This window comes from Muntiacus reevesi, chromosome 1 (genome assembly GCF_963930625.1).
Source record: "Muntiacus reevesi chromosome 1, mMunRee1.1, whole genome shotgun sequence".
NCBI lineage: Eukaryota > Metazoa > Chordata > Mammalia > Artiodactyla > Cervidae > Muntiacus > Muntiacus reevesi.
In genome coordinates, this window is record NC_089249.1 from 5,626,424 (window position 1) to 5,653,353 (window position 26,930).

Below are 26,930 nucleotides of genomic sequence, written 5' to 3' on the forward strand. Positions count from 1 at the left end.
CTGGAATTTACTATCCAAAGTTAAACAGAACACTAGTAAGCCTTGAATGCACACATGACGCAGGTGGATAAGCCTTTCACGACCACCCTTAAGATAAACGGGATGCCCTTCTTATCCTTTGATGTTATCAGAGAGTTCTGGTGATTGTTATCTCAAAGTGATGTTTATGGAAAAATATTTTCTCTTCTTAAGATTCTCTTCTTGGTTTAGTATAAATATAACCCTGAGAAATAAAGAATCATCGTTGACTGCAGCGATCCTCTTGACCCCATCTGTCCTGTGTCTTTATTTCTTAGCCTAAAGGAACGCGTCGTGTTGCTCACTGAAATCTCCCGGCTGGTCCCGGCAATTTCTATACAACTGTTTGTGTTTATCTCATATATTTATAAAAATGATTATTTTACCATAAACTCAATGCTACAGGACAGTTTAAATTCATATCAATGTTGTAAAGAAAAAAAATGTCTGGGTGTTTGTTTCTGAATGTATATTCTATTTTGGTAATATATTATTGATTTCATAATTTTAATTAAGGTTGTTTATCCTTCAGTGTGATGCTTACCCAAGCCATGTCTACATGATGAAATTAGAATATGAAATATAAGGCCCCAAGTACTTGGTAGAAGTGGCTTATTCATACTGTTAAAGCTCGTTATTGTCAAATAGAATTTTATGGTAATCTGAAAAAAAATGATAAAAAAGAGCTACACAGAAAAAGAGAAATATCATAAACATTTAGTTCTAAGGGGTAAACTGAGAAATAAAGCACTAAATAAGGGAAGAGAGAAGAAATAAATGTAGTTCTTCAATAAAAATCAAGACATTGAGAAGTTAGATAAATTTGTGCTCATCATTGTTTAGCCAGAGCTGGTTTTAGGGGAAGGACAGCCTCATCATATTATCTACTCCTCTGGTTAAAAGCAAAACATAGCAGCAAAAAAAAAAAAAAGCAATTGTTGGTTCTTTAATGGACCAGAACCTGGTGGTCCGGAGTCCATGATAAGAAAGTAAGAGAGAGAAAGAGGCTGATATCTCCTGGTTTACGCGGAAAGCCAGTCGAGTCCTGTTCCTAGGGCTCGCGCTGCTGCACGTAGGCACCAGGTGCCCTCTCGAGTGGGTGAAGGCACAGTGCGCCTTCTTGAGAGGGTCTTAGAAGCCTGGGCAAGAAAGTGAGCTCAGCGGGCCTCTGCGCTCCGAGGAATTAGCCAGAAATAGAGGAGAAAGAGAGAAAGTGAGAGAGAGAGACAGAGGAAGATAGAAAGAAAGGAGAGAAAGAAAGAAAGACACGGGGACTCAAGCTCTGATGGAGCAAAGGTGTTTTAATCAACATGGCATGGGCATATAGACTGTCTTAAAGGTGGTTATTCTCAGCAAAGATAAAGATTAAAATTCCAGACTTACAAAACATAAGATGATCCCTATCAAAGAGAGAGTTGCAAACAATCACTTTTTCATAGGAAGGAAGAGGGTACTTATCACTGTAAAGAGAAATGCCTGATTCCTCAGCCCTGGGAAAGGCGTGCCTCTCCTCTTAATTCCTGAATATTCAGGAATCAATAAGGGCCAGAGGGTTCCTGACAGATCCAAAACAGCACACAAGAAGTCTCTTGTTAAATGCTTCCTGACAAGCAATGATATTCATTTTCTATACCAATCTGTTTTCAAAAGTACTCAAGTTTCATTAGGATATGGCTGCTAAGAATGTGGCTACCTCTACATGAAAATTTCAGCTACTGAAAATTTTTTTTAATTAATTTAATTTATTTTTATTTATTTTTGACTGTGCTGGGTCTTTGTTGCTGAGCGTGGGCTTTTCTCTAGTTGGGACAAGCGGGGAATACTCTTTGTTGCAGTGTCCCGGCTTCTTACCACGATGTTTTCTCTTGAACAGAGCACAGGCTTTAGGCACGTGAGTTTCAGTAGCTACTGCCCCCCGGGCTCAGTAGTTATGGGGCAGGGGCTTAGTGGCTCCAGGACAAGTGGGATCTTCCTGAACCAGGGATCGAACCTGTGTCCTCTGCATTGACGGGTGGATTTTTAAACAATGGAACACCAGGAAAGTCCCTGAAATCTTTTTAAAGTGATTCATTCGCACTGGCTTTTACTACATGATATCTTTTGACTCTGGTAAGATTGCAAGTCTGATGAAACGTGACACTTGGACAAGGCACAGGGCCAATTCTTTGCCTCATAAATCTATCTGGTCTATTTAATCATTTTAAGAGTATCTGTAGGTGGCTATTACCTTAGCAAGTGCTTCTATCTCTGGAGGTAAACATGTTTTCCATACAACCAAACTGGCAAAATGAAGTTGGCTGAAATAAAATCGAGTAGTTACTCCAAAACTACTTCCTTCTCATTGTCAAGCAGGATTTTCTGCCATCTGCACCTACATCTCAATTGACAATATGACCTAGACTATGTGACTGAAATTAATCACTATAACAATAATAATAATAAATGTTAACATTATTGCATCATTGCTCAATTACTAGCAGTTTAAGATGCTTAAACTATATGTAACATAACAAATCTATAAGTAAACAGAATTATTGTCTTTCCTTTGCATGTGAAAAATTTGCAACCAAGAGAACTCAAGCTACAAATGGGAAAACTAGAGGCAAATCTAGACAACATAATTCTAGCATATATATATATTTAAACAGCATCCTATGGCTATAAAACACAGTTCATGGTCAGGGGTCAAAGAGATGATTCTTTGACTGACATCTACTCATAGGGGCATCAATCAACTTCTTTCAACTGATACTTTATTGAAGTGAGTGACAGGGAGTCTTGCTTTTTATCATGAACTGAAAAGGATGAACTGAAGTCTACAAGGAAATGTACTATTTATTATGTGATGAAGAATAATCTATTCTGGAAAAAGGAAACAAAATTGAAATATATGAAGATAGATCTTTAACAGAGAAAAAGGGAAGCATTTGAGAGAAATTACGAGTAATAAATAGTCATGGGATAAGCGAATCTATCTTTCCAGTTCCCGAGTTAAGCAGAATTTTCTGGGATCCTACAAATCTTCCTGAGTTTTTTGTTCTAATTCTATTTCCCCCTTAACCTGATTTTACTTCTAATGTTTATTTGGCAAACAATATAATCTTATGTAATATATTGGCCAAATCTTATCAAAGTTTATTAGAGATACCAATAGAGAAAAAATACTGTTAGCTAGTATTTGTATGTATTAACTAGTATTTGTATGTGTGAAGTAAGATCCTCATAATGGAAAATATTTCCAAGCCAAATACTGCCATCTCTGTATATAACTACCTTCTAGAAATCTGTTTACATGGTATTGCAATTTCTTTAAGTATTAGCTTAATAAAAGTTCTGTATTCAATAAATTTTTATTAAATAAATAGTTTCTGCATTATTTTTCTTATTTAAATTCTCATACAATGAATTGCTAAAAACAAATATAAATATAGAAAAGTATTTTTCCATAACTAATCTGTTGTCCTGATGACAAATACATAGAACATTTAAAAATTTTTATGTAGAATGTAAGTAAAATGTAAGTTAAATTTCGTGCTCAAAATATTATTTTTCCACATTGTCTAACTCCTATGTTACTTAGTTATTTCTACACCTATATGACTGAGTTTCCTCTATTTCACTTGATAAAAACCATTAAAAGTAAAGTATGTGTAAATATATATGTATGTATATATATATATATATATACACACATATATAAGATTGTATACACATAGAACACATATATACATATATGCAGGCTTCTAGAGACATAAGTATGTACTTCTGAATTTAGACATATATGAATTAATAGTAATTTTATTCTGCTCAAGTATTTTAGGTGGTGTTTGCTGCTGCTGCTGCTAAGTTGCTTCAGTTGTGTCCGACTCTGGACGACCCCATGGACGGCAGCCCACCAGGCTCCCCCGTCCCTGGGATTCTCCAGGCAAGAACACTGGAGTGGGTTGCCATTTCCTTCTCCATTAGGTGGTGTTTAATGTCATCCATATTATTTGAAATTGATAAATGGAGCTTCCCATGTGTCACTAGTGATAAAAAAAAAAACCTGCTTGCCAATGCAGGAGTCTTAAGAGACGTGGGTTCGAACCCTGGGTCAGGAAGATCCCTTGGCAGAGGGCATGACAACCCACTCCAGTATTCTTTCTGGAGAATCCCCTGGACAGAGAAGTCTGGCGGGCTACAGTTTGCTGGGATGCAAAGAGTCGGAAAGAGTGAAGCGACTTAGCACTCACACATATGTTAATATATGAAGGGCCTTCAGTTCTAAATTCAAGTTTATAATACGAAATTGCATAAGAACATTCCAAAACTTTACTGTGGTAAAGTTCATACAAGGAAGATCTACAATAAGAATATTAAATTCAAAATAGCCTAAATAATGCTGTTTCTGTAAAAAAACAGAATAAGGCAGAAGCTATATTAGAAAAGATATTATTCATTGGTTCATTAGTTAAAATTGTATTTGTTTTAGTTAAAATTTAAGTCAGGTCAATGTTTTGAGAACAGCATCTTTCTCACAGCATCCTTAACCGCTTGTTTTACCTGCCGGTTCCGTAAGGTATAAATAAACGGATTGAGCATAGGAGCCACAGAGGTATTGAGCATAGCTACTCCCTTTGTCAAAGCAACCCCTTCCTTCGCTGAGGTTTTCACATACATGAAGATGCAGCTTCCATAAGAGATTGAGACAACAATCATATGGGAGGAGCAGGTTGAAAAGGCCTTTTTTCTTTGTTGAGCACAAGGGATTCTCAAAATTGTTCTGAGGATGTAGGAGTAGGAGAGGACTACTAACATCAAGGTGGACATGAGAGTCAGCACAGCTAAAACAAAGCTCATGAGCTCTAGCATGCTAGTGTCTGTGCAGGAGATTTGCAGTAAAGGGGCAGAATCACAGGTGAAGTGGTCAATGACATTAGAGTCACAGAAATCCAGCTGCAGCCCTATGGTCAGTGGAGGAAAGATCACCAAGAATCCAGCCAGCCAAGAGCCACCTACAAGCTGGTAGCAGATCTTGTTATTCATGATGGTCGTATAATGCAGAGGTTTGCAGATAGCCACGTAACGATCATAGGACATAGATGCCAGGAGAAAGAACTCTGTTGAACCAAGAAGGATTAAGAAAAAGAGCTGAGCTGCACAAGCATTATAGGAAATAGATTTGTCTCCAGTTAGAATGCTCATCAAAAATCTAGGATTACAGACAGAAGTAAATGAGATTTCTAAGAAGGAGAAATTCCTGAGGAAAAAATACATGGGAGTCTTCAGATGGGAATCCAGCAGTGTAAGAATGATGATAGTCAGATTTCCAGCAACACTCAGCACATATGTGATAAACAAAAAGAAAAAAATCACAGCTTGTATTTTGGGATCATCAGTCAGACCTAGAAGGATGAACTCTGTCACTGATGTTCTGTTTCTCATTTCTGGTGGCTGATTTTTGACAAATCTTACTGGCAGATACAAGACAGTAATAAATTGATTAGATACGCACAAATGTCTGCACCTGTTTTTCAAGTAATAATTTTATGTTCACAAAAACTTTCTGGACTTTTACACATATATTCACTTTCCCAATTTTATTATACATCTTAGGAGTGTTTCTTTTGTTTAATATTAGTCTCATCTGTAGGATGTAATGTCCTCTGATCCTTAGTGCATATCTATTGCATCTTTATTTATTACTACTGTTACCTGGAAAATCTAGTGATTGAAAATGAACTCTTCTCATGCTTCATTGTTAAGCTAAAATATAGAGGAAATTATGTTCTCAAGTTATCTTTTCCAGGCATAAAATTCTGACTGATAATGGAAATCAGTTATCAGCCTAAACTTAATTAATATTTCCTAGGGAAAATTCTAAATGTTCTTTTGGAGAAGTAGTGACTACTACCTCTGTTAATTTACTTATTGCCCTTTTTAAAAAATACAGAGACCAGGTCATAGTAATATATTATAAACTTTTATTTATATTAAACTATGGTTTATATAATATTATCCATATTTTAAAACCCAGTAGTCCATTCAATTTCCAGAAGTTAGAGTCTCTTAACCCTTACCTTTATTCTTGATTTCCTAAAAATATAACTTGCCATGATATGCAATCACTGTAGTGATTTTTAATAGATTGTTTAAAAGCTTCTAATAAGTTTTACAGATTGAGTTAATAGCTTAAACAATATATTTACAAATATGGTAATGAAGATCAGAAATACTCATATAAAATTAAGATATGAAATATGTAAACACTTTATATATATCATTTAGAACTATCTTGGACATCCAGGCCAAGAATATGTATCAAGTCTTTGTAAAGTGTGATTATATGAAAATTAAGGAAAATGTGGTGTGTTCTACACATTTCTGTTAATTGATAGAAATCACCATTTCAAATATCTTTGCATTTCAATTTATTGGTTTAACTACTGAATATATATGTTAAGATAATATACTATAATAATATTATATACACTGTACATAATTATATGTATTAAAGAAGAAGAGAATCACAACAGAGGGTTATAATCAATGTTTTGTAATAAATAGAAGCATCAGATTAAAATAAACAATACTTACATATGGTGAAAAGACTGATGACTTATGTGATATATTGAGTACAAACTAATGTGCTCAATTATCATAAATCAAAAGATAAGTAGTGGTTTAATGCTTCATGGAGAAATAACTATTTTCTCTGTCTTTCTAAAAATCTCTCTTTTCTTCCATAAAACCCTTCAAGTTTCAGGAGCTAAACAGCTAATGGAATAGTTTCCTCATATTTTTTTCACCATTTGTCCCAAATATGGAATCCTAAACATATCCCACCGGCTATCTTAGCAGAAACATCTTCATGTGAAAGCTAAAAAGGAAAAACATTTGAGAACTCTTTTGAATAAGCTCTTCTGATATTTCACAGAAGGCCATTTCCATTTATTTTTCTTAGGAAAAAAATAAACCTAGCCCATTTAAAGTGTTTTGTTACAGAAATACATATATATTTTTTTGGCTTCAGAAATAATCTTTGAGATAAATCCTTAATGACTTCTGGGAAAATAACAATAGGGCACTGATGAATCATGCACAAGATTAGCTTTGGTGGGTATCTTTTAATTGATATTATGGGACTTGTGTCCCAGGAGAAGATTGAAATAATTACCAAGCAAAGTGATGGTCAAGTATTTGGTAAGGTGGGAAGTGTAATGAAAATAAACTAACATTTTCTGACTATATTCTTATGATGGATATATCCTTCTTCACACTATATGGTATATGTTTAAAATATGAAAGCAAAACAGAAGACTATTAATGAAGAAAGACATGATTTCATTGCATATAAAACAACTTTAAAATTATTAAATCTTTGAGTTGCATCATTTCACCTATATTTCATTAAGAAGTACTTCTACTTTCATCAGTTGAGCTAAATAACTAGTATACACCAAAATTAGAAACAACCAGAATTTCACTTTATGTTTCTGTATTATTTCCCATGTATTGGTATAGAATCCAAGATACACTTTAATGTGTACCAAAACTGCTCTTACTAACGAGCAAATGAGGCACAGTTCATTCCACAGTGAGTAAATACATTGCAGAAAAAGATAACTTCTTCAAAATAGCATCTCGTTGTTGAATATATCATATAAGTGAAAACTAAGATATTTAAATTACTTTTGTGTAACTAATAATGATACTTCAAAGCAGAAGCTTAATTAATAGTTGAATTGTTAGATATTAAATCACCACCGTAAGTATAAATATAATTATAAAAACACAAAATGATGTTTCTCCATTTTAAAGAATTTGTCTTCATGTGATATATACATAACTTCAAGCACTTGATAATTAACAGGAAATTTTCATTTTAGGCAATAGTTAACCATTGGCTATGGGCTTCCCTGGTAGCTCAATGGTAAAGAATATGCCTGCCAATGTAGGAGGCATAGGTTCAGTCCCTGGGTTGGCTTTGAACCCTGGGTCGGATGTTCCACATTTGATTTTTTTTTTAATTTCAATCTTTAATTAAACTTCACATTTAATTTCAATATTTCCATTCCTTCTAATTAAATGGTGTGAGCTACTTAGTGACTGAAAACAGTAAAGGTGTGTGATTTATCTTTGAATTTCCCTTATTTGAGGACCAATAATTGTGTTCTCTGATCTTTACGAATGTATGTTAAATAGGTGTGCAAGCATCTTGCACTGATTTTCAGTAATTTCATGGACTAAGCTTTTTATGATTACCTACTTCTGACTATTCAATGTTAAAATTTTTCTGATGTTATGATATGGCCAAAAAAAGGACACTGCATGTGATGTAAAACAGTTATCCCTAAAATTTAGCAATAATAATTTCATTAATAATTATATTTAATAATAATTCCTTCCAAAGTGACTGCATCATTTCGTGTTACCATTACCAATGAATGAGAATATCAGACTTCCTGTTACTCTGCATTATCTTTAGCAATTGGTGTTGTTAATGTTTTACAGTTTAATCATAATATGTGGATAGTGGTAGCTCATTATTGATATAATTTGCAGTTGTCTAAGGACAGTGATCCCTAACATCTTTTCATTCTAATCTCTCTGATTCAAGGAGTTAGATCTGGTAGACACAGTGCCTGAAGAATTATGGACAGAAGTTCCTAACATTGAATAGAACGTGACCAAAACCATCTCAGAGAAAAAGAAGTGCAAGAAGGAGAAGTGGTTTTCTGAGGATGTTTTACAAACAGCTGAGAAAAGAAGTGAAAAGCATGGGAAAAAGGGAAAGATATACCCAACTGAATGCAGTGTTACAGAGAATAGCAAAGAGAGAGGGAAAAAAAAAAGTCCTTCTGAAATGAACAGTACAGAAAGGTAAAGAAAAACAAAAGAATGGGAAAGACTAGAGGTCTCTTCAAGAAAATTGAAGAGGTCAAGGAAATATTTCATGCAAAGATAGACATGACAAAGGACAGAAATGGCAATGATCTAAGAAAAGCAGAAGAAATTAAGAAGAGGTGGCAAGAATACACATAAAAAATACACACAAAAAGTTTTAATGACTGGGATAACCATGATGATATGGTCACTCACCTAGAGCTAGATATCCTGGAGTGTGAAGTCAAGTGAGTCTTAGGAAGTATTACTATGAGCAAAACTAATGGAGGTGATGAAATTCCAGTTGAGCTATTACAAATCCTAAAACATGATGCTATTAATGGGCTGAACTCAATATGGCAGAAAATTAGAAAACTCAGCAGTGACCATAGGACTGGAAAAGATCATTTTTCATTCCATTCCCAAAGAAGAGCAATGCCAAAGATGTTAAAGCTGCCATACTATTTCAATCATTTCACATGCTAGCACAGTTATGCTCAAAATCCTTCAAGCTAGCCTTCAGCAGTACATGACCTGAGAACTTTCACATGTGCAAGCTGAGTTTAGAAAAGGCAGTAGAACAAGTAATCAAATTGCCAACATTCGTTGGATGATTGGAAAAGTAAGAGAGTGCCAGAAATTCATGTACTACTGCTTCATTGACTATAATAAAACCTTTGAATATATGGATTACAACAAACTGTGGAAAATTCTTAAAGAGATGAGAGGAACAGACTACCTTACTTGTCTCCTGAGAAACCTGTATGCAGCTCAAGAAGCAACAGTTAGAATCAGATCTGGAACAAGTGACTGGTTCATAATTGAGAAAGGAATACAACACGGCAGTATATTGTCACTGTGTTTTTTTTAACTTCTATGCAGAGAACATCATGGGAAATGTTGGACTGAATGAATCACAACCTGGAATCAAGATTACTGAGAGAAATATTAACAACCTCAGATATGCAGATGGGACCACTATAATCGCAGGAAGTGAACTAAAGAACCTCTTGTTGAAAGTGAAAGAGGGGAGTGAAAAAGCCAGCTTAAAACTCAACATTTAAGAAACTAAAATCATGGCATCTGGTTCCATAAGTTCATGGCAAATATAGAAGGGGGAAAGTGGAAGCACCATCAGATTTTATTATCTTAGGCTCCAAAATTACTGCAAACAGTAACTGCTGCCATGAAATTAAAAGATGCTTACTCCTTGGAAGAAAAGTCATGATAATATCTAGATGGCATATTAAAAAGTAAAGAGATAACTTTGTCAGCAAAGGTTTATATTGTCAAAGCTATGATATTTCCAGTAGTCATATATGGATGTGAGAGTTGGACCATAAAGAAGACTAAGGGTCCAAGTATTGATGCTTTTGAATTGTGGTGCTGCAGAAGACACTTGAGAGTCCACTGGACTGCAAGGAGATCAAGCCAGTCACTCTTAAAGAAATCAACCCTGAATATTCATTGGAAGGACTGATACTAAAGCAGAAGCTCCAATATTGGCCACCTGGTGTGAAGAGTCGACTTGTTGGAAAAGATCCTGATGCTGGGAAAGATTGAAAGCAGGAGAAGAAGGGGGCAACAGAGGATGAGATGATTGGAGGGCATCACTGACTCACTGGACAAGAGTTTGAGCAAACCCCAGGAGATAGTGAAGAATAGGAAAGCACTGCATGCAAAAGTTCACAGAGTTGCAAAGAATTAGACACAACTTAGTGACTGAACAACAATATTTTCCTTCTGTAGCTCACCTTTGAGGAGGTGTCTGTGAGATCTTTAACTCATTTTTTAATTGAGTTGTTCATTTTCTTATTGTTGAATTCTAAAAGTTTTTTTTTTTTTGTAAAGTTTTGAGTAAATTATCTTTTATCAAAACATGGACAAAGAATCTAAATAGATATTTTTCCATAGAAGACATACAGATAGCCACCAAGCAAATGAGAAGGAGCTCATTATGAATAATCAATAGGGAATGCAAATCAAAGCCACAGTGAGATATTGCCTCATATTTGTTTGGCTATTATCAACCAGACTAGAAATTGGAGAAGATGTGCAGAAATGGAAACTCTTGGCCCTGTTGATGAGAATATAAACTGGTGCAATTATTATGGAAAACTGTATGGAGGGTTTCAATAATTAAAAATAGAACTAAGATATGATCCAACAATTCCATTTCTGGGTATTCTCTGAAGGAGGTAAAAATTGTAACTTGAAAATATGTCTCTACTCCATGTTTATTACAACATGAATTATATTTAGCAAGCATAGCAACAACTAAGTATCCACTGATCAGTGAATGGATAAAGAATCAACGCCCTCTCAGACATTTCTTTGAATAAGAGGAAGTAACAGCATATACAGTTTTATGAGGCTAATCATGGCTAGGAGGATGGTTTCTTGAATTTTGGAAAATGGGATTAGGCATCAATTTTATTTTGCAAAAAGTTCAGATTTAAAAGACTGACGAACAGTATCACAGCAACCATATATATTAATATTTTGTTCCACTTCCTCTAAGTGCAACTTCTTATCTATAAGCATAGTTCAGTTCAGTTCAGTCGCTCAGTCAACTCATTGCAACCCCATGAACCACAGCACACCAGGCCTCCCTGTCCATCACCAACTCCCGGAGTTTACTCAAACTCATGTCCAGCAAGTCGGTGATGCCATCCAGCCATCTCACCCTCTGTTGCCCCCTTCTCCTCCTGCCCCCAGTCCCTCCCAGCATCAGGGTCTTTTCCAATAAGTCAGTTTTTTGCATGAGGTGGCCAAAGTACTGAAGTTTCAGCTTTAGCATCAGTCCTTCCAATGAACACCCAGGATTGATCTGCTTTAGGATGGATTTGTTGCATCTCCTTGCAGTCCAAGGGACTCTCAAGAGTCTTCTCCAACACCACATTTCAAAAGCACCAATTCTTCAGTGCTCAGCTTTCTTCACAGTCCAAATTTCACATCCATACATGACCACTGGAAAAACCATAGCCTTGACTAGAGGGACCTTTGTTGGCAAAGTAATGTCTCTGCTTTTTAATATGCTACCTAGGTTGGCCATAACTCTCCTTCCAAGGAATAAGCATCTTTTAATTTCATAAAACATTATTAAAACTAAATAATTTTGTTGTACGTATGTGCTAAGTCACTTCAGTTCTGTTCTCCTTTTTGTGATCTCATGAACGGTAGCCCCCCAGGCTCCTCTGTCCATGGGATTCTACAGGCAAGAATAGTGGAGTGGATTGCCATGCTCTCCTCCAGAGGATCTTCCCAACCCAGGGATCTAACCCACATCTCTTACATTTCCTGCATAAGCAGACAGATTCTTCATGAAGAGCCAAGTGGAGAGCCCAGTAATTTTGTTACAATAATGATAATTAAATTACATACTTTATTTGGATTTCATCAATTTTTCTATCAATATACTTTACCTGTTGAGGATCAAATCTTAAATCCTTCATCGAATTAGAGATCATGTTCCTTTGCTTTCTCCAATTTGTGAAAAAAATCCTGTCTTTCCTTGTTTTTCACGATCTTAATATATTTGAAGAGTACTGAGCAGGTATATTTTAGAATTCCTCCCCATTTTTCTTGTGCTTTCTCACAATTGTTTTGAGGTTGTATAGTTTCTGTGGACCACATTTTGTCATAAAGAAGGCTGAGCACTGCAGGATTGATGCTTTTGAACTATGGTGTTGAAGAAGACTCTTGAGAGTTCCTTGGACTGCAAGGAAATCAAACCAGTCAATCCTGAAGGAAATCAGTCCTGGGTGTTCATTGAAAGGACTGATGCTGAAGCTGAAGCTCCAATACTTTGGCCATCTGATGTGAACATTCGACTCATTGGAAAAGACCCTGATACTGGGGGAAATTGAGGGCAGGAGGCGAAGTGGGCAACAGAGGATGAGATGGCTGGATGGCATCACTGGCTCAATGGACATGAGTTTGAGCAAGCTCCAGGAGATGGTGAAGGACAATAAAGTCTGGTGTCCTGCAATCCATGGAGTAACACAGAGTTGTACACAGCTGAGCAGATGAACACCAACAGCAACAAGTTTCTGTGGAGAATACCACAGAGGCATTATGTCCTTTTCAGTGTTTCAGGGAGAATATGATACGTAGATTTCTTATCACTGTTGTTAACTTTGTTAAGTGAAGTTAGTTGTTATTGTTTAGGCCTTTGCATCATAAAGATTTCTCCCTGAAATTATTTTGGGGGCAATACATGGATGTTTGTTGTCGTGGTTTTAAGTTGTAGCAGAGGGTATCATTCTATGATCTTATGGTTAGATCTCAGTGTTTTAGTGAGCCTAGAAGGGCCTTCATAAATGTTTTTGGTAAAGTCTTTTCCCTTGGAATATAAGTCATTTTATGAAGAATAGGTGGGGATTATTTTAGAATGGTTCCTCTTCCTGTTTCTTGCCTGAATCAGGAGGATATCTTTCTTAGCTTCTCAGCTTGAACACCTGTGGGGATTAGTGGTGGCAACACCTACAGAAGAGTGAGGACCCCCTTTTCAGTGATAATCCTTAGATAATCCTCACTCTCAGACCAGTAAGTGCTCAGTCTCCAGTGATTTGTCAAAGTTTTGGTATGCTATAATTCCATGTTATTGTGTTTAAACTACACTTTAATAATTTTCTTTGATTTTCTTTGACCTGTGAGTTATGCAGTAATATATTATTTAGTTTACAAATAGTTGATTTTCCAGATATCTTTCCATATTGATTTCTAAGTTAATTACATAATCTTCAGTAAACATACAATGTTTAACTTGAATCTTATGAATTTCTTGAGACTTGTCTGTCACCCAGAATAGGATCTAGTATGATAATGTTTTGTGTTACTTTGAAAAGAATAAATATTCTTTGATGTGAGTGAATGCTTTAAAAATGTCAATTTGGTCAATTTGATTGATAAGGTTGTTCAAGTCTTCTATATATTTCCAGTTGAAAAAAAATAACTTTTTCTATCAGTTATTGAGTGAACTGAAACTTCTGACTGCAATTGCACATTTGAGAGCTGGTGTCAGGTTCAAATCCGTTTGCCAAATTGTGTTGAATTGGCAACGAAAGGTTGATTATGTGGTTTGGTAAAAGTCAGTGAAATCATTCTGTGAAAATCAATGCATATATAGAACTAGGTATATAGAACTTACAATGGAGTTTGTTTCATGTTTTATTATTTGTAAATTAGATTAGTAACATTTATACTATAGCTGTGTGTTTTTTTCTGATAACTGCTTGCTAAACACCAGCACACCGTTTCTCTGAACGCTAGCGTTGAAGGTCTAGGCTTTATTTAGCACTAAATTCCCTGAGTCACATCTACATCAACAAAGGCAAAGCAAGTATTTACATCTACAAAGAATCTCGCAAGAAACAACTGAAAAAATTAAAATTCTCATAAAGCAAAGAGACAAGCAAAGCTGTAACTCTGAAATAACTGCAAAATTCACACCTATGATGCAAAAGTGCTGGACAGGAAGGCCTGGCGTGCTGCAGTCCATGTGGTCGCAAAGAGCTGGACACATCTTAGAGACTGAACAACAGCAAAATAATACCTAAGAGCCCAGTATACATCCCAATTCTACCTGAAGCTATTGTCAAATTGAGTAAAACACTTTTTACAAGCAGATGTGGTAAATGTTTTTCTTGAGACAAGAAAATGTAAAGATCATATGGATGTTTTAAACATTCATACTCTCAGAAATTGTTAATTTTTTGCACATTTTTCATTATGCACAATGCTGTTTCTATATACACTTCTTAGAATACTCATTTTTTTAACTGTGAGAAAATAAACTCAAGTATTGAGAGTTCTAATGATTATTAAGGAAAAGTACTCTGATGGAAATTATTACATTTGCTTATAAATTCCTTGTACAAGAAGGTAGCAAATAAATGAGTAGGTGAATATTAAATGAAATTTTATTCTTACTAGTGTAGAACTTATGGAGAATATTTATGTCAAAGGTTTCAATAGTGCAAATGTCCTTAAATCCACAAACTCCAAAGTCCACAAAATTCTGAAATAATTTATACATACATACACATACATACATATATATTTATATAAGTATATAAGAATGTAATGATAAAAACACTGAAAAACATTTCAAGATATCATTAATATATCAGAAATTTTGAGATCTGGGTGAAAAAAAGCATATGTTTTAATTGTCTAAAAAGTCAAAGAGATGCTATCAGATCTTAGACAGAAAAAGGCATGCCAGGATATTTCCATTGGAGTATTTGATGAGCTCTAAACTGACCATTAACAAATTAAAAGAAAATAATGGGCTATGGGTCAATCACCCATGTTGTTAAAGATGATTCATGTTTAGGTATTGGGGTCTTACAGAAATATCAACTCCATATTTGTAGTAACTTTGAAATTTAGTCTAAAAAACATATTAAATATTAAAGTATGGACTTCACAATTAAGTTATAATGTCTATGCCCCAAATAGAATAGATCAGCATAAATAATATAAAAAATGTAGGAGATATAGGGATAAATAGAAACACACTAAAAGTAGGAGACTTTATGTCACAGAAGCATTGTTTTAATACTCTGTGCTGCTGTATTGGGAGAAATCATTTTTTAAAATTGCTTGATGATAAATTGTAGTTAGCTCTTGATTGATGCTCAAAGAGAAAGCTCTTCAGTGATTGCTAAATCTAAATTTTGGAATTTTTATTCACTGCCATTCCAGTATATGTGACATCAGATCACTCACCAAGAGAAAAAATTCAGGGTATGCAAATATTAATAAGATAGCTGAATCAAGTGAGATCAAATGGAATAGATGGAGAATAAAACCTGAAGGAAACAAAAGTTGAACATAGTAGTTGATGGAGAAATACAAGAACATTAATAATTGTGTTATAAGGTTTCATTTAAAGTTCAGATAATGCATTTCTTTACAATTAAAATTTTATTTGAGAAGTATTTTTTTACCAAATTCTTAAAGGACTACTTTATCTGCTGGTTCCTTAAGGAGGAAATTAAAGAATTTAGCTTGGGGGTAACAGAGGTATGAAGCTCTGCTATACCCTTAGTTGAAGCCACTCCTTCTTTTACTGGAGCTTTGACATACATGAAAATCCAACTTCCATAAGAAATGGAGACAACAATTATTTGTGAGGAACAAGTGGAAAATGCCTTTTTCCCTTGCTCAGCAGAGGGGATCCAAAGAATTGTTTTAAGGATGAATACATAGGAAAGAATCACCAATGTTAAGATTACCATGAATGTGAATACTGCCAAGAAAAATGCTATGAGCTCTAGGAAGGCTGTATCTGTACAGGAGATCAGTAGCATTGGGGAAAAGTCACAGGTGAACCAGTCAATGATGTTGGAATCACAGAAATCCAATTGAAGTTCCATGATCACAGCTGGGAAGATAATGAGAAACCCAGCCAGCCAAGAACTAATGACAAGCTGGTGGCAGATTCTACTATTCATTATTGTTGTGTAATTCAGTGGCTTACAGATAGCAGCATAACGATCATAGGACATGACAGTCAAAAGGAAAAATTCTGTTGAACCAAAGAGTATGAAGAAAAACACCTGAGTCATGCAAGAACTATAGGAAATGATTATATCCCCTGTTACAATGCTGACCAGAAATCTAGGAATACAAACTGCTGTGAAAGAGAAATCCCTAAGGAAGAAATAAATGGGTGTTTTGAGCTGTGAGTCTACCAGAATAAAGGTAATTATTGTCAAGTTTCCACTTATACTCAGTATGTATGTGCAAAATAGAAATAGAAAAATCAAAACATTTAGCTCTGGATCATCTGTTAATCCCAAAAGAATGAACTCTTTCACAAGGTGTGATTTTTCATTTCTTATTATTGAGTTATTCCAAGTCTGTAAATGCAAAAAGAAGCAAGATTTAGTGGGTCCAGCCTTGCTTTTTAAAAATCACCTCTGCTGGTTTAAGAAATGTACATGTGTGTGTGTATGTGCACTTAGTCACTCAGTCATGTCCCACTCTTTGGGACCCCATGGACTATAGCCCATCATGTACTTCTGTCCATGGAGATTATTCTGGCAAGAATACTGGAGTGGGTTGCCATTCCCTTCTCCATGGGATCTTCCCAACCCAGGGATTGAACCCAGGTCTCCTGCATTGTGGGAGAATTCTTTACTGTCTGAATCACCAGGAAGCCCGAGAATCCTGGAGTGTAGCCTATCCCTCTCATCCCTCTCCAGGGGCACTTCCTGACCCAGAAATTGAACCGGGGTCTCCTGCATTGTAGGTGGATCTCTACCAGCTGAGCTATATATTTGTATATATATATAATGGAGAAGTAAATTAGACACCAAATATTACTGAATTTTGAAAACATAGCTAAGCCACGAGAAGAAAACTTACATCACCAACCTTTTAATAGTGAGTCACTTGATAGGACTAATAATCACATTTGTATAAGAAAAATATACCTATAATGTGTTTCAGAGTTTGATCATTTGTGTAAAAAATTAGGTAGAACATTATAAAATGTTCTAATCCTCAATCACCACATAGTCTTCTTAGAGAGTTATTTTCCATATGCTTAAATTTTAATGTCACTCCTTCCTACATAGATAATTAATAACTTACCAAAAGGATCAGAGTCATAAAAAATTAATATGACTCAGAAGTTAAACTTTTTCTTTTATGAGTTAAATAATAATCTATTACTTTTTAGAAGAGATTCTTATAAGCAAAGTTAATTGACCAAAGTATAAATTTATTAGAAAATGAGAAAAATGAATGAGGTGAGATAAGAAAAATACACTTACAATTATATAATCCCATGTGGCAACAATTTGACTGTTCAAACCCAAGTAATCTGTTGCTTTCATTTGAGTGTTAGTGTGGAATCTTTATTTTTGGAGTGTTTCATAGACTTCAAAGCTTGTTTCTACCTTTTCTGATTTTCCTATGCAATAACATACTTACATAGTGTGTAGGTGGAATTTGGCACTTTGATCCTGGCTGTGTAAAGTGAGGTGAAATATTGAAGGATGAATCCAGTACAAATTTATTCCCAAAATTGACAAGACCTAACAGAAAAGTGGCATAGTCCCACGTGCTGATAGAAAGTTACACCCAGAAGACGAGCAGAGTTCAAGAGGTCCCTCAGGAAAGGGTTGGTGACATGGTGGCAGAGGTTCTGTGACAGTCCCACGGAGTCAATTCATGCTGAGTCTGAAAGGCTGAGACTCGGTAGTATTGCGAGAATTTTTATTGAGTAACAGTGTCTCTGATACTAGCTTGTTGTCCAGGAGGACAGCTAGAAGTGCTGGAAATGGGAGAGAGTAGCAGCTAAATGAAACTTTGTTCTAAGTGTTTAAATGGTTGCACAGTAGAACCAGAGACACCAAGCTTTCCTGGAATGTGGGTCAGATTCAAAGAACTAAAGAGATAACAGAAAAAGGGAAAGGAAAAGAAGAAAGTGTGATTAGAGCAGTAATTATTGTCATGAAACAGGCAAATAAAGACAATAAATTTATGTACTTTGCTGGTTAATAAAGTGAAGCTCCTAGTTTGTAAGGAGAGAGCTCAAATTTCTGAGTGAGAATCAAGAAATAGAAGCTCTAGAAAAGAGATACAATGCATGGTGTATCAGTAGAAACTTGTGAGAAAAATGCACTTGGAACTATTCCACGTCTCCTCATCCAAGGCCAGGCATTTAGTACCTCATTTCCCAAAATTTTCATAAAACTAGCTGTGGCCTAACCTTAAATGCAAGGAAAATCTAGCAATATAATATCTTACTTAGGTCTCAGTAACCTTTGTGAAAGAAGGATGGTTTATAATTTTTGTTTTCACTTGTTTACCTTCCAGGAGCGAAGACTAGATTGTCTGACTACTGTTTCCAAAACAAGCAGAGTGGTTTTTACCTGTCCTCCCCCCCCCCCCCCCCAAAATAGCCACAGAGCATTGTTGCAGTGAAACAAAATTCAAATGCCTCTGGAGAGAGATGGTGCTTATTAGTTCAACCTAAATTTAGTTGAATAATTTTAATTAGGTGTCCTTGGGAAATAATTTTTAAAAACATTAAATGTCAGAGGAAAACTGCAAAAAGCAACAGCCAGGAAGTAGCAATCTTTGAAATTTTGGACTTTGTATTGTCAGTGTTATTTTTGCTTGATATAAATGTCTGCTGAGGTAGTATATTTCAACTAATGTAAACTTGTGAAGAAGCAGAAAATAGCAAGAGGAAAGGGCTACCAGGAGACTCAATTCAAATGTTTTGTTATAAAGTTATTCAAGATTCCTTTACATGGGTAATTAATGCATTGGTCTCATGTATTAATTTTTTCAATTTTTTTTAGATCATTGTGAGTTCATGGATATTTAATTTATGCTTTGAATTATAACCATTGCTAATTTATCTTGTTGCTAAATTTTTCCCCAGCTTTGGCCATTGGGAGCGCTTTCAATGGGTTGCTGCTTCTTTTGACCTACTGCTATCATAGTGCTTTAAAAAGAAAGAAAGAAGAAAAGGCCCTTCTTTAATTTTTGGAATTATAAGATGCTTCAGGATCATCTTGTATATTCCTTGCTGCAGCCCTCAGTTATTTCTTCAATGATGCCTGGATTCTTTAGGACTAAAGTGTTAGTCACTTAGTCCTGTCTGACTCTCTGTGACCCCATGACTGTAGCCCACCAGGTTCCTCTGTCCATGGAATTCTCCAGGCAAGAATACTGGAGTGAGTTGCCATAGAAACCAGGATCTCAGCTCTGGGTGTTTTCATCGCTGTCATGTGCCATTGATTCTAGGTCCTCTAACAGGACAGAACCAGGAAAAGCATATGAGACTGAAAATCTGTGTATCAATACGTATGTATAATCTTTATGCTACCTTCTGGATTTATACTAAGCTAAAAATGAATCTATACTGCTATCTTCATTACCAGATACATTATAATAACTTCAGGTCTTCTTCTCTGTAAGCTCACGCTGCAAAAGCAAGATTCCTGGCACCCACTATCCATTTACTTAAATCTTTAATATCTGTCTACTTATATAAATTATTAAAAATTATGACATATACAATGATGGTCAAAGGGAAAACCCTTTATTAACTAGATTGTAGAACTTATGTACCTTTTCTTTGTTTTTAGTCTTACAAATTTCAATCGTTTTGAAGCTACTTAGGTCAGCAACTTTCAACCCTACTCCCTTCAGTGTGATTATTGCAGATATTTAAGATACAATTGTTTTAGGAGTCATATTCTACATTCCAGTCTGTGATCCCCCAATCTCTTAAGTGATTTTTTTAAACATGTGTGTAAATTAAGGTTTACTCCCCCCGCCCCCGCCGGGGTCCAGCCCCAGCAGGATCCAGGGGAACCCTCAGGATGAATGGTGTCAGCGAGAGAAGACACACACACACACACACACACACACAGACGTTACATAGAAGAGGTAGCTCTTACTTTGTTTTTAGGATAGCTCAGTTTTTATAGAATGAATGTTACCTCCCCTTAAGCCACCACATATTACATCAGATATTGGTTTGTGCTTCCATCACTAATTTTTTCCCCATGTTTTTCCCCTAAGCATTCATCTAGAACATTTCTGATTACAGAGTTTATACTTAAATATCCCCTACATAATCTTCTTGCTTCAATGGCCTAACATTCTCACTCCAACAAAAACAATGTTTCATAAATCTCAGGTATAGTGTAAATTCTTTGGACAATAAAACAATACATGGGAAGGGTTACAGTAACATGTCTGACATTTCTGAAAATAGTACCATGAGAAAAACCTGATATTTGTCTTTACCTGAAACCACAAACTCTCAATTTACAATGATTAACTATTAAACAGCAAAAACACATTTAAAGCAACAAAACACCTCTATTAATAGTAAAATAATGGCAGTAAAGCTGGTTAATATAAATCTTCCATTAAAATCCTAAATACCCAATTTTCTAATTTTACAAAAATACCCATAATATCCCATATTGTTTAAAGAAAGGGAAACAATGAACAAATAGCAGCAAGGAAATAGCAATAGTGAAAACCCTTTCAACCAAGGAGCAAGTAAACTAAAGCAGTATATCTACTTCTAAATCTAAATACCTCTGCTCTTTTCTATTCTAGAACATTACAATCTTTTAAGCAAGCAGCCAAACTATACCTGTGGCCTTTTCTTTTATGACTTGATGTTTATGGTGGTGTCCTGAGCCAGAGCAATCTTAAGCATTTCCAAAAAGTCTTGGACTTTTCCAGTGAGGCCTTATTACTATAAATTATCATTTCCAAAAATTAATAGAAAGCCCAGCAACAGTAAGACAGAAGGAAGAAAGGGACATATGGGCCCTTGGGACAACCTTGAGGGGAAGAGTTGCCTTGCAGATTCCTTTCTGGTCCCGGCGGTTCCCAACATTTCCCCCTTTTTTATTTTTATTTTTTTAAAACAGCCAGATAGATTTCAGTTGCGAGATTTTGAGTGCTCTGCCGAAGAGTTCTGAAGATACAAGGGAGAATAACAATAATAATAAGGATCAATGCTGTTACAGCAATGTAACTGAGAACAGTAGACAAAATATTTTTGGCAGAGGTAAAGTTGGAGAAGGTTTTAAAGAAGTCACTGGCATCTGGAGCGGCAGTAAAATTTAATAGGGAATGCTCGACTGTTCTTATCTGTCCATGCAATCTGTCTAAATTTAAACTTATGCTGGAGCTATTCTATGGGGACCTAAGCTCTGATGGAGCAAAGGTGTTTTAATCAACATGGCATGGGCATATATACTGTAGTTATTTTCAGCAAAGATAAAGATTAAGATTTTGGACTTATAGAATACAAGGCGATCTCTATTAAAGAGAGAAGAGGGTACTTATCACCACAATGAGAAACTAATGAAGGAAATGCCTGGAATTTTTAGCCCCTGGAAAGGCGTGTCTCTCTCCTCAATTTTTGAATATTCAGGAATTAATAATATCCAAAGGTTTTTTTCTGACAGATCCATAACAGCACACGGGAAGCCTCCTGTTAAATGCTTCCTGACAATTCTTCCTATTTTATCACACCTGCAAAAAACGTCTTGACCAAATGAGTTTGGCCAGTATTAACCAACCTTATAGAAAGGCGATGATAAACAACAAATACAATTATCAAGACAATCACCAAAGTTACAGTTCTAGACCCGATGTTGTGGCTAATACTTTAAAACCATTCTTGAGGGTTTAGCCCAGATAATTTGTTCAGCTAAAGTTTCCAAATTAGTGGAAGAGGGCAGACATTTAGAAAAAGTTTCAAAGATTTTCTTTTGCAGTAATAATACATTAGGAGAGGCATTATCATGTAAATGAAATTTGATTTGTTCTCAATTGTAGGTACTATGATTGAATTGAACAGGAGTCACACAAAATTGGCAATTAATACAAGTTACAGATTAAATTGTAAGTGGAACATAGGCCTGTATAAAATATGACTGATTATAGTGAAAGAAATAGTTACTATGACCACGACTGGCCCCCGTGAAATGTCCGGCCCGAGCCTCAAGTTTTCTGGTGTTGGCAGCAAGTTTTTATGTTTTATATATATCTCATAGTTCAGGCCCAATTTGTTTATTGAGGACGATTCCAGGAGTAGGAGGAGGGTGTCATTCCACTGTCAAGTCAGCCAAGAAGTCTTTTGTCATGGTAATGTTTCAACATAGTGTTAGTAACCTTTTAAGCCACTTAAGCAGCATAACATATAATGTTTTTTGTTCTTTCCCTAACTCTTTCCCTAAAGTTTAGTAGTATAAACATGGTTCACAGACAGAGAAAGGGCAGCAATTACTGAAAGCCTTCTTTTGGAGGTAGGATGAAAGCCCAAGTTTGTCGGCCGACGTTTATGCATAATTTTTCTGGGCCCAGGCAATGGAAGGACTTCATAGCCTAAAGAAGTGTTAATTAGTTTTTCTTTCTCCCCAGGGTGAGGGTTACAGGGAGGGGGCATATGGGCGGAGTCATTGGTTGATTTGATCGGTCTCTTTTCTGTCTATTTTATGACCTGTAATAAAGTGGGGAGTGGTAAGTAAACCCAATTAAGTTTGGGAGACACAGGCTAGCAGGAAAATATATTCAGGACTCCGAGGCATTCCCTGTTGAGAGACCACATTTTTTCTATTATTAATTTGAGAGGAAGGTTTTTCTTACTCCTGGAAAACACAAGATTTAAACCTGTAATTTTTTAGATAGGAACCATAAAAGTTATAAGCATATTCGCTGGTTCATTCAATCCTTTGTTAACTTTTGTGAAATCATCAGGTTTTTCATTAGAATATTAAGACATATCAAAATATTAAGAACTCTATATAATTTTTAGGATATCTGCATTAGTAATTTTTACAGATATCCTAAGAATACCATATATTATGTATGGTATACCATATGGCTCACCATAAACCATAAAATATGGCCACCATATATTATAACATGAGCATATTTATTACTCATTTGATAATCTTTTTTATGTAATTTAACCAACCAAATAAACTCATATTAACTTATATTTGCAATTTAACTTATATTAAATAAAAAAGTTTAATATCTTTCTTTGGGATGCTTCAGGGGCCCTCTGAAGCACCCCAAAGTTAATTAGAAGCTAAAAGTGCTGCATCAGAATAATTTAGGAAGTTCTGTCAACAAATAACAGAAAGGTTTAGAGCATTCAGTCAGATGGGACTACAGGTCACTGTGAAACAACAGCTATTTACTCAGCCAAAGTAACAATATAAGGTTTTAGAGGCAAATATAGAACAGACCATTTAAAAGGTAAATAAACTTAAATCTATTATCAAATGCAGTTTAACATCTGAAGAAAGTGTATTCTTTTAACAGAGAAAAAAGTCAAATTCAAATTTTTGCATCAGCTTACTTTTATTCATCAGCAGTCCCAAACTTCTTTAATTTTTTTTTGTAAAAGGAAATCAGTGTTTAGTAGTAAATGTTTCAAAATCTTATTTTGTTTGGAAATGACCTAATTATTTAATAGACTTCTAATACTTAGTTTAGCATAACCCTTAAAAATTCAAGTTATACCTATCTGGGGAGACTATTGTAGGCAAATGTTCCTAAAGAATAATTATTTTTAATAGAGTTTATATATAAACTCATATCTCATTTACATTTATTAGAAGTTTCTTATTTCAGGTAATTTTCTTGTTGACAAACTTGTAACAGATATAATATTTAACTTATATTAAACCTAGGTACAATGAAAATATTTTACTTGATATTAATTATTTTAAGACAATGTCTATATTAGATAGGTCAACAAACATTAATATCAGATATTTAATAATAAATATTTTCTAATTCACCTGAACCTGGAATTTATTATTTAATTTAGAATTATTTGATTTGTAAGCACTTACCCTTTTTTTTTAAGCCAATTAAATAGAACTCATTTACAAATTAACCTAAAAAATATTACCCAGAGACAAAAACACACCAAGACATAATTAGACAGACACAGTGCAAGATCTAGCTTCATTTTCTAAGTTTGGTCATGAATTAGATATTACAATATAAAATTTACTAGTTTATACAACGTTGAAATAAATAAAAAATTTAAAGGCTTTTTAGACTCCTGCATCCAGGACCAGGGGACTAGAAAAACGGAAGGATAGGAAGAGCTAAGCAGAAGAAAGAGAGAGGGAAGGGGAAAGAGGTCACTAAAGTCTCTTGTTCCTCACCAGTCGGGGCACTCTGACCAGCTGTCCGCGTCAGGAGGAGACCAGGGACAGAAGGGTCCCAGTTGCGGCCGCTGGGTCTGGTCCATTGGCAGGTAAGCCGGCCTCTGAGTACCCTGAGTGGTCAGGATATCAGTCTCAAAGAAGGAGAGGACCCACCAGTAGCAGGAAGGGGGACCCCTTCCAGGGCCCGAAACTGGGCTCTTGTCTAACACTCAGAAATGAATTGTCCGAGGAGACACATGTGCTGACAAAGCAACAGATCTCATTGGGAAGGGCACCCGGGTGGAGAGCAGGAGGGGAAGGGAACCCAGGAGAACTGCTCTCTTCTGGAAAACAAGGACATTGCTCTTGGACAAATGTAGAAAAGGACTGAACACTGGACTTTTTAACTTTAATTCCTCTGCGGTTAAGGAGTTGCATTATGATTCCAATAAAAAGCTGTCTTTCTTTTGACTCACATAACCCAGTTTTGTTACTAATTAGAAGAAAAAGGAGAGGATCTTAATCTTAGAAAAGAAGGAACTTGAGACCTATCCACCTTTCTTACCCTGCCTTTCTTATGCAGGGGGGCCTCTAGTGCCCTAGTGGGGTCCTAAAGCCTACCCACTTTTCTCACCCGACCTATCTTATGCAGGGGGGCCCGCGGCGCCCTAGTGGGGTCCTAGCCATCCCAAAAACTGAACAATGGGGGGGCTTACCTTCGGGTTCCCTGTTCGTGGAGCCACTTGCCGGGGTCCAGCCCCAGCAGGATCCAGGGGAACCCTCAGGATGAATGGCGTCGGCGAGAGAAGACAGACACACACACAGACGTTACATAGAAGAGGTAGCTCTCATTTTATTTTTAGGATAGCCCAGTTTTTATAGAATGAATGTGACCTCCCCATTAAGCCACCACATATTACATCAGATATTGGTTTGTGCTTCCATCACTAATTTTTTCCCCATGTTTTTCCCCTAAGCATTCATCTAGAATGTTTCCGATTACAGAGTTTATACTTAAATATCCCCTACACAATCTTCTTGCTTCAATGGCCTAACATTCTCACTCTAACAAAAACAATGTTTCATAAATCTCAGGTATAGTGTAAATTCTTTGGACAATAAAACAATACATGGGAAGGGTTACAGTAACATGTTTGACATTTCTGAAACTAGTACCATGAGAAAAACCTGATATTTTTCTTTACCTGAAACCACAAAATCTCAATTTACAACGATTAACTATTAAACAGCAAAAACACCTTTAAAGCAGCAAAACACCTATATTAATAGTAAAATAATGGCAGTAAAGCTGGTTAATATAAATCTTCCATTAAAATCCTATATGCCCCATTTTCTAATTTTACAAAAATACCCATAATATCCCATGTTGTTTAAAGAAAGGGAAACAATGAACAAATAGCAGCAAGGAAATAGCAATAGTGAAAACCCTTTCGACCAAGGAGCAAGTAAACTAAAGCAGTATATCTACTTCTAAATCTAAATACCTCTGCTCTTTTCTATTCTAGAACATTACAATCTTTTAAGCAAGCAGCCAAACTATACCTGTGGCCTTTTCTTTTATGATTTGATGTTTATGGTGGTGTCCTGAGCCAGAGCAATCTTAAGCATTTCCAAAGAGTCTTGGACTTTTCCAGTGAGGCCTTATTACTATAAATTATCATTTCCAAAAATTAATAGAAAGCCCAACAACAGTAAGACAGAAGGAAGAAAGGGACATACCGGGCCCCTGGGACAACCTCCAGGGGAAGAGCTGCCTTGCAGATTCCTTTCTCGTCCTGTGACCTTGTCCCTGGGACAACCTCGAGGGGAAGAGCTACCTTGCAGATTCCTTTCTCGTCCCGGCAGCTCCCAATACCCCCTCTTCCTAAAAAACCCTTTTTGGCTACACTGTGTGTTCATTTCTGCAGGAGGGCTTTCTCTAGTTGTGATGAGAGAATCACCCTCTTAGTTGTGTGCACAGGCTCCTCACTGCAGTGGCTTCTTTTGTGGAGCACAGGCTCTAGGCCATGGGCTCAGTAGTTGTGATGCATGGGCTTAGTTGCTTCGTGGCATGCGGATCCTTTTAGACCAGCATTGAATAGGTGTTCTCTATATTGTCAGTTGGATTGTTAACCACTGGACCACCAGGGAAGCCCAAGCTTTACTCTTTGGAATTAATTTTCTATGAATTTTGACAAATGCATAGGACCATGACTTCATCATGACAATATTAAACAAAATAGTTTGTTTGCCTTAAAGTCCCCATTCATGTCACCTATGTAATCCTCTCTATTTCTCAACAATCCCTGACAGCCATTGATCTTTTTACATCATGTATTGTTTTGGTTTTTCTAGAATATCATATAACTG

The 26,930-nt window shown here is 35.8% G+C and overlaps 2 protein-coding genes across 2 annotated transcripts; both read right to left on the reverse strand.

Moving 5' to 3' along the window:
* Positions 1-4,506: 4,506 nt before the first annotated feature.
* LOC136158902 (olfactory receptor 6C76) lies at positions 4,507-5,442 on the reverse strand. The gene has a single exon (XM_065920753.1). The coding sequence runs from the start codon at positions 5,440-5,442 to the stop codon at positions 4,507-4,509; it is 936 nt and encodes a 311-aa protein (XP_065776825.1).
* A 10,412-nt stretch (positions 5,443-15,854) lies between these two features.
* LOC136161651 (olfactory receptor 6C76-like) lies at positions 15,855-26,480 on the reverse strand. The gene is made up of 2 exons (XM_065926704.1): positions 26,301-26,480; positions 15,855-16,754 (listed from the first exon to the last, which is right to left on the reverse strand). Exons 1-2 carry the CDS (start codon positions 26,478-26,480, stop codon positions 15,855-15,857), a joined length of 1,080 nt encoding a protein of 359 aa, XP_065782776.1.
* Positions 26,481-26,930: the final 450 nt, after the last annotated feature.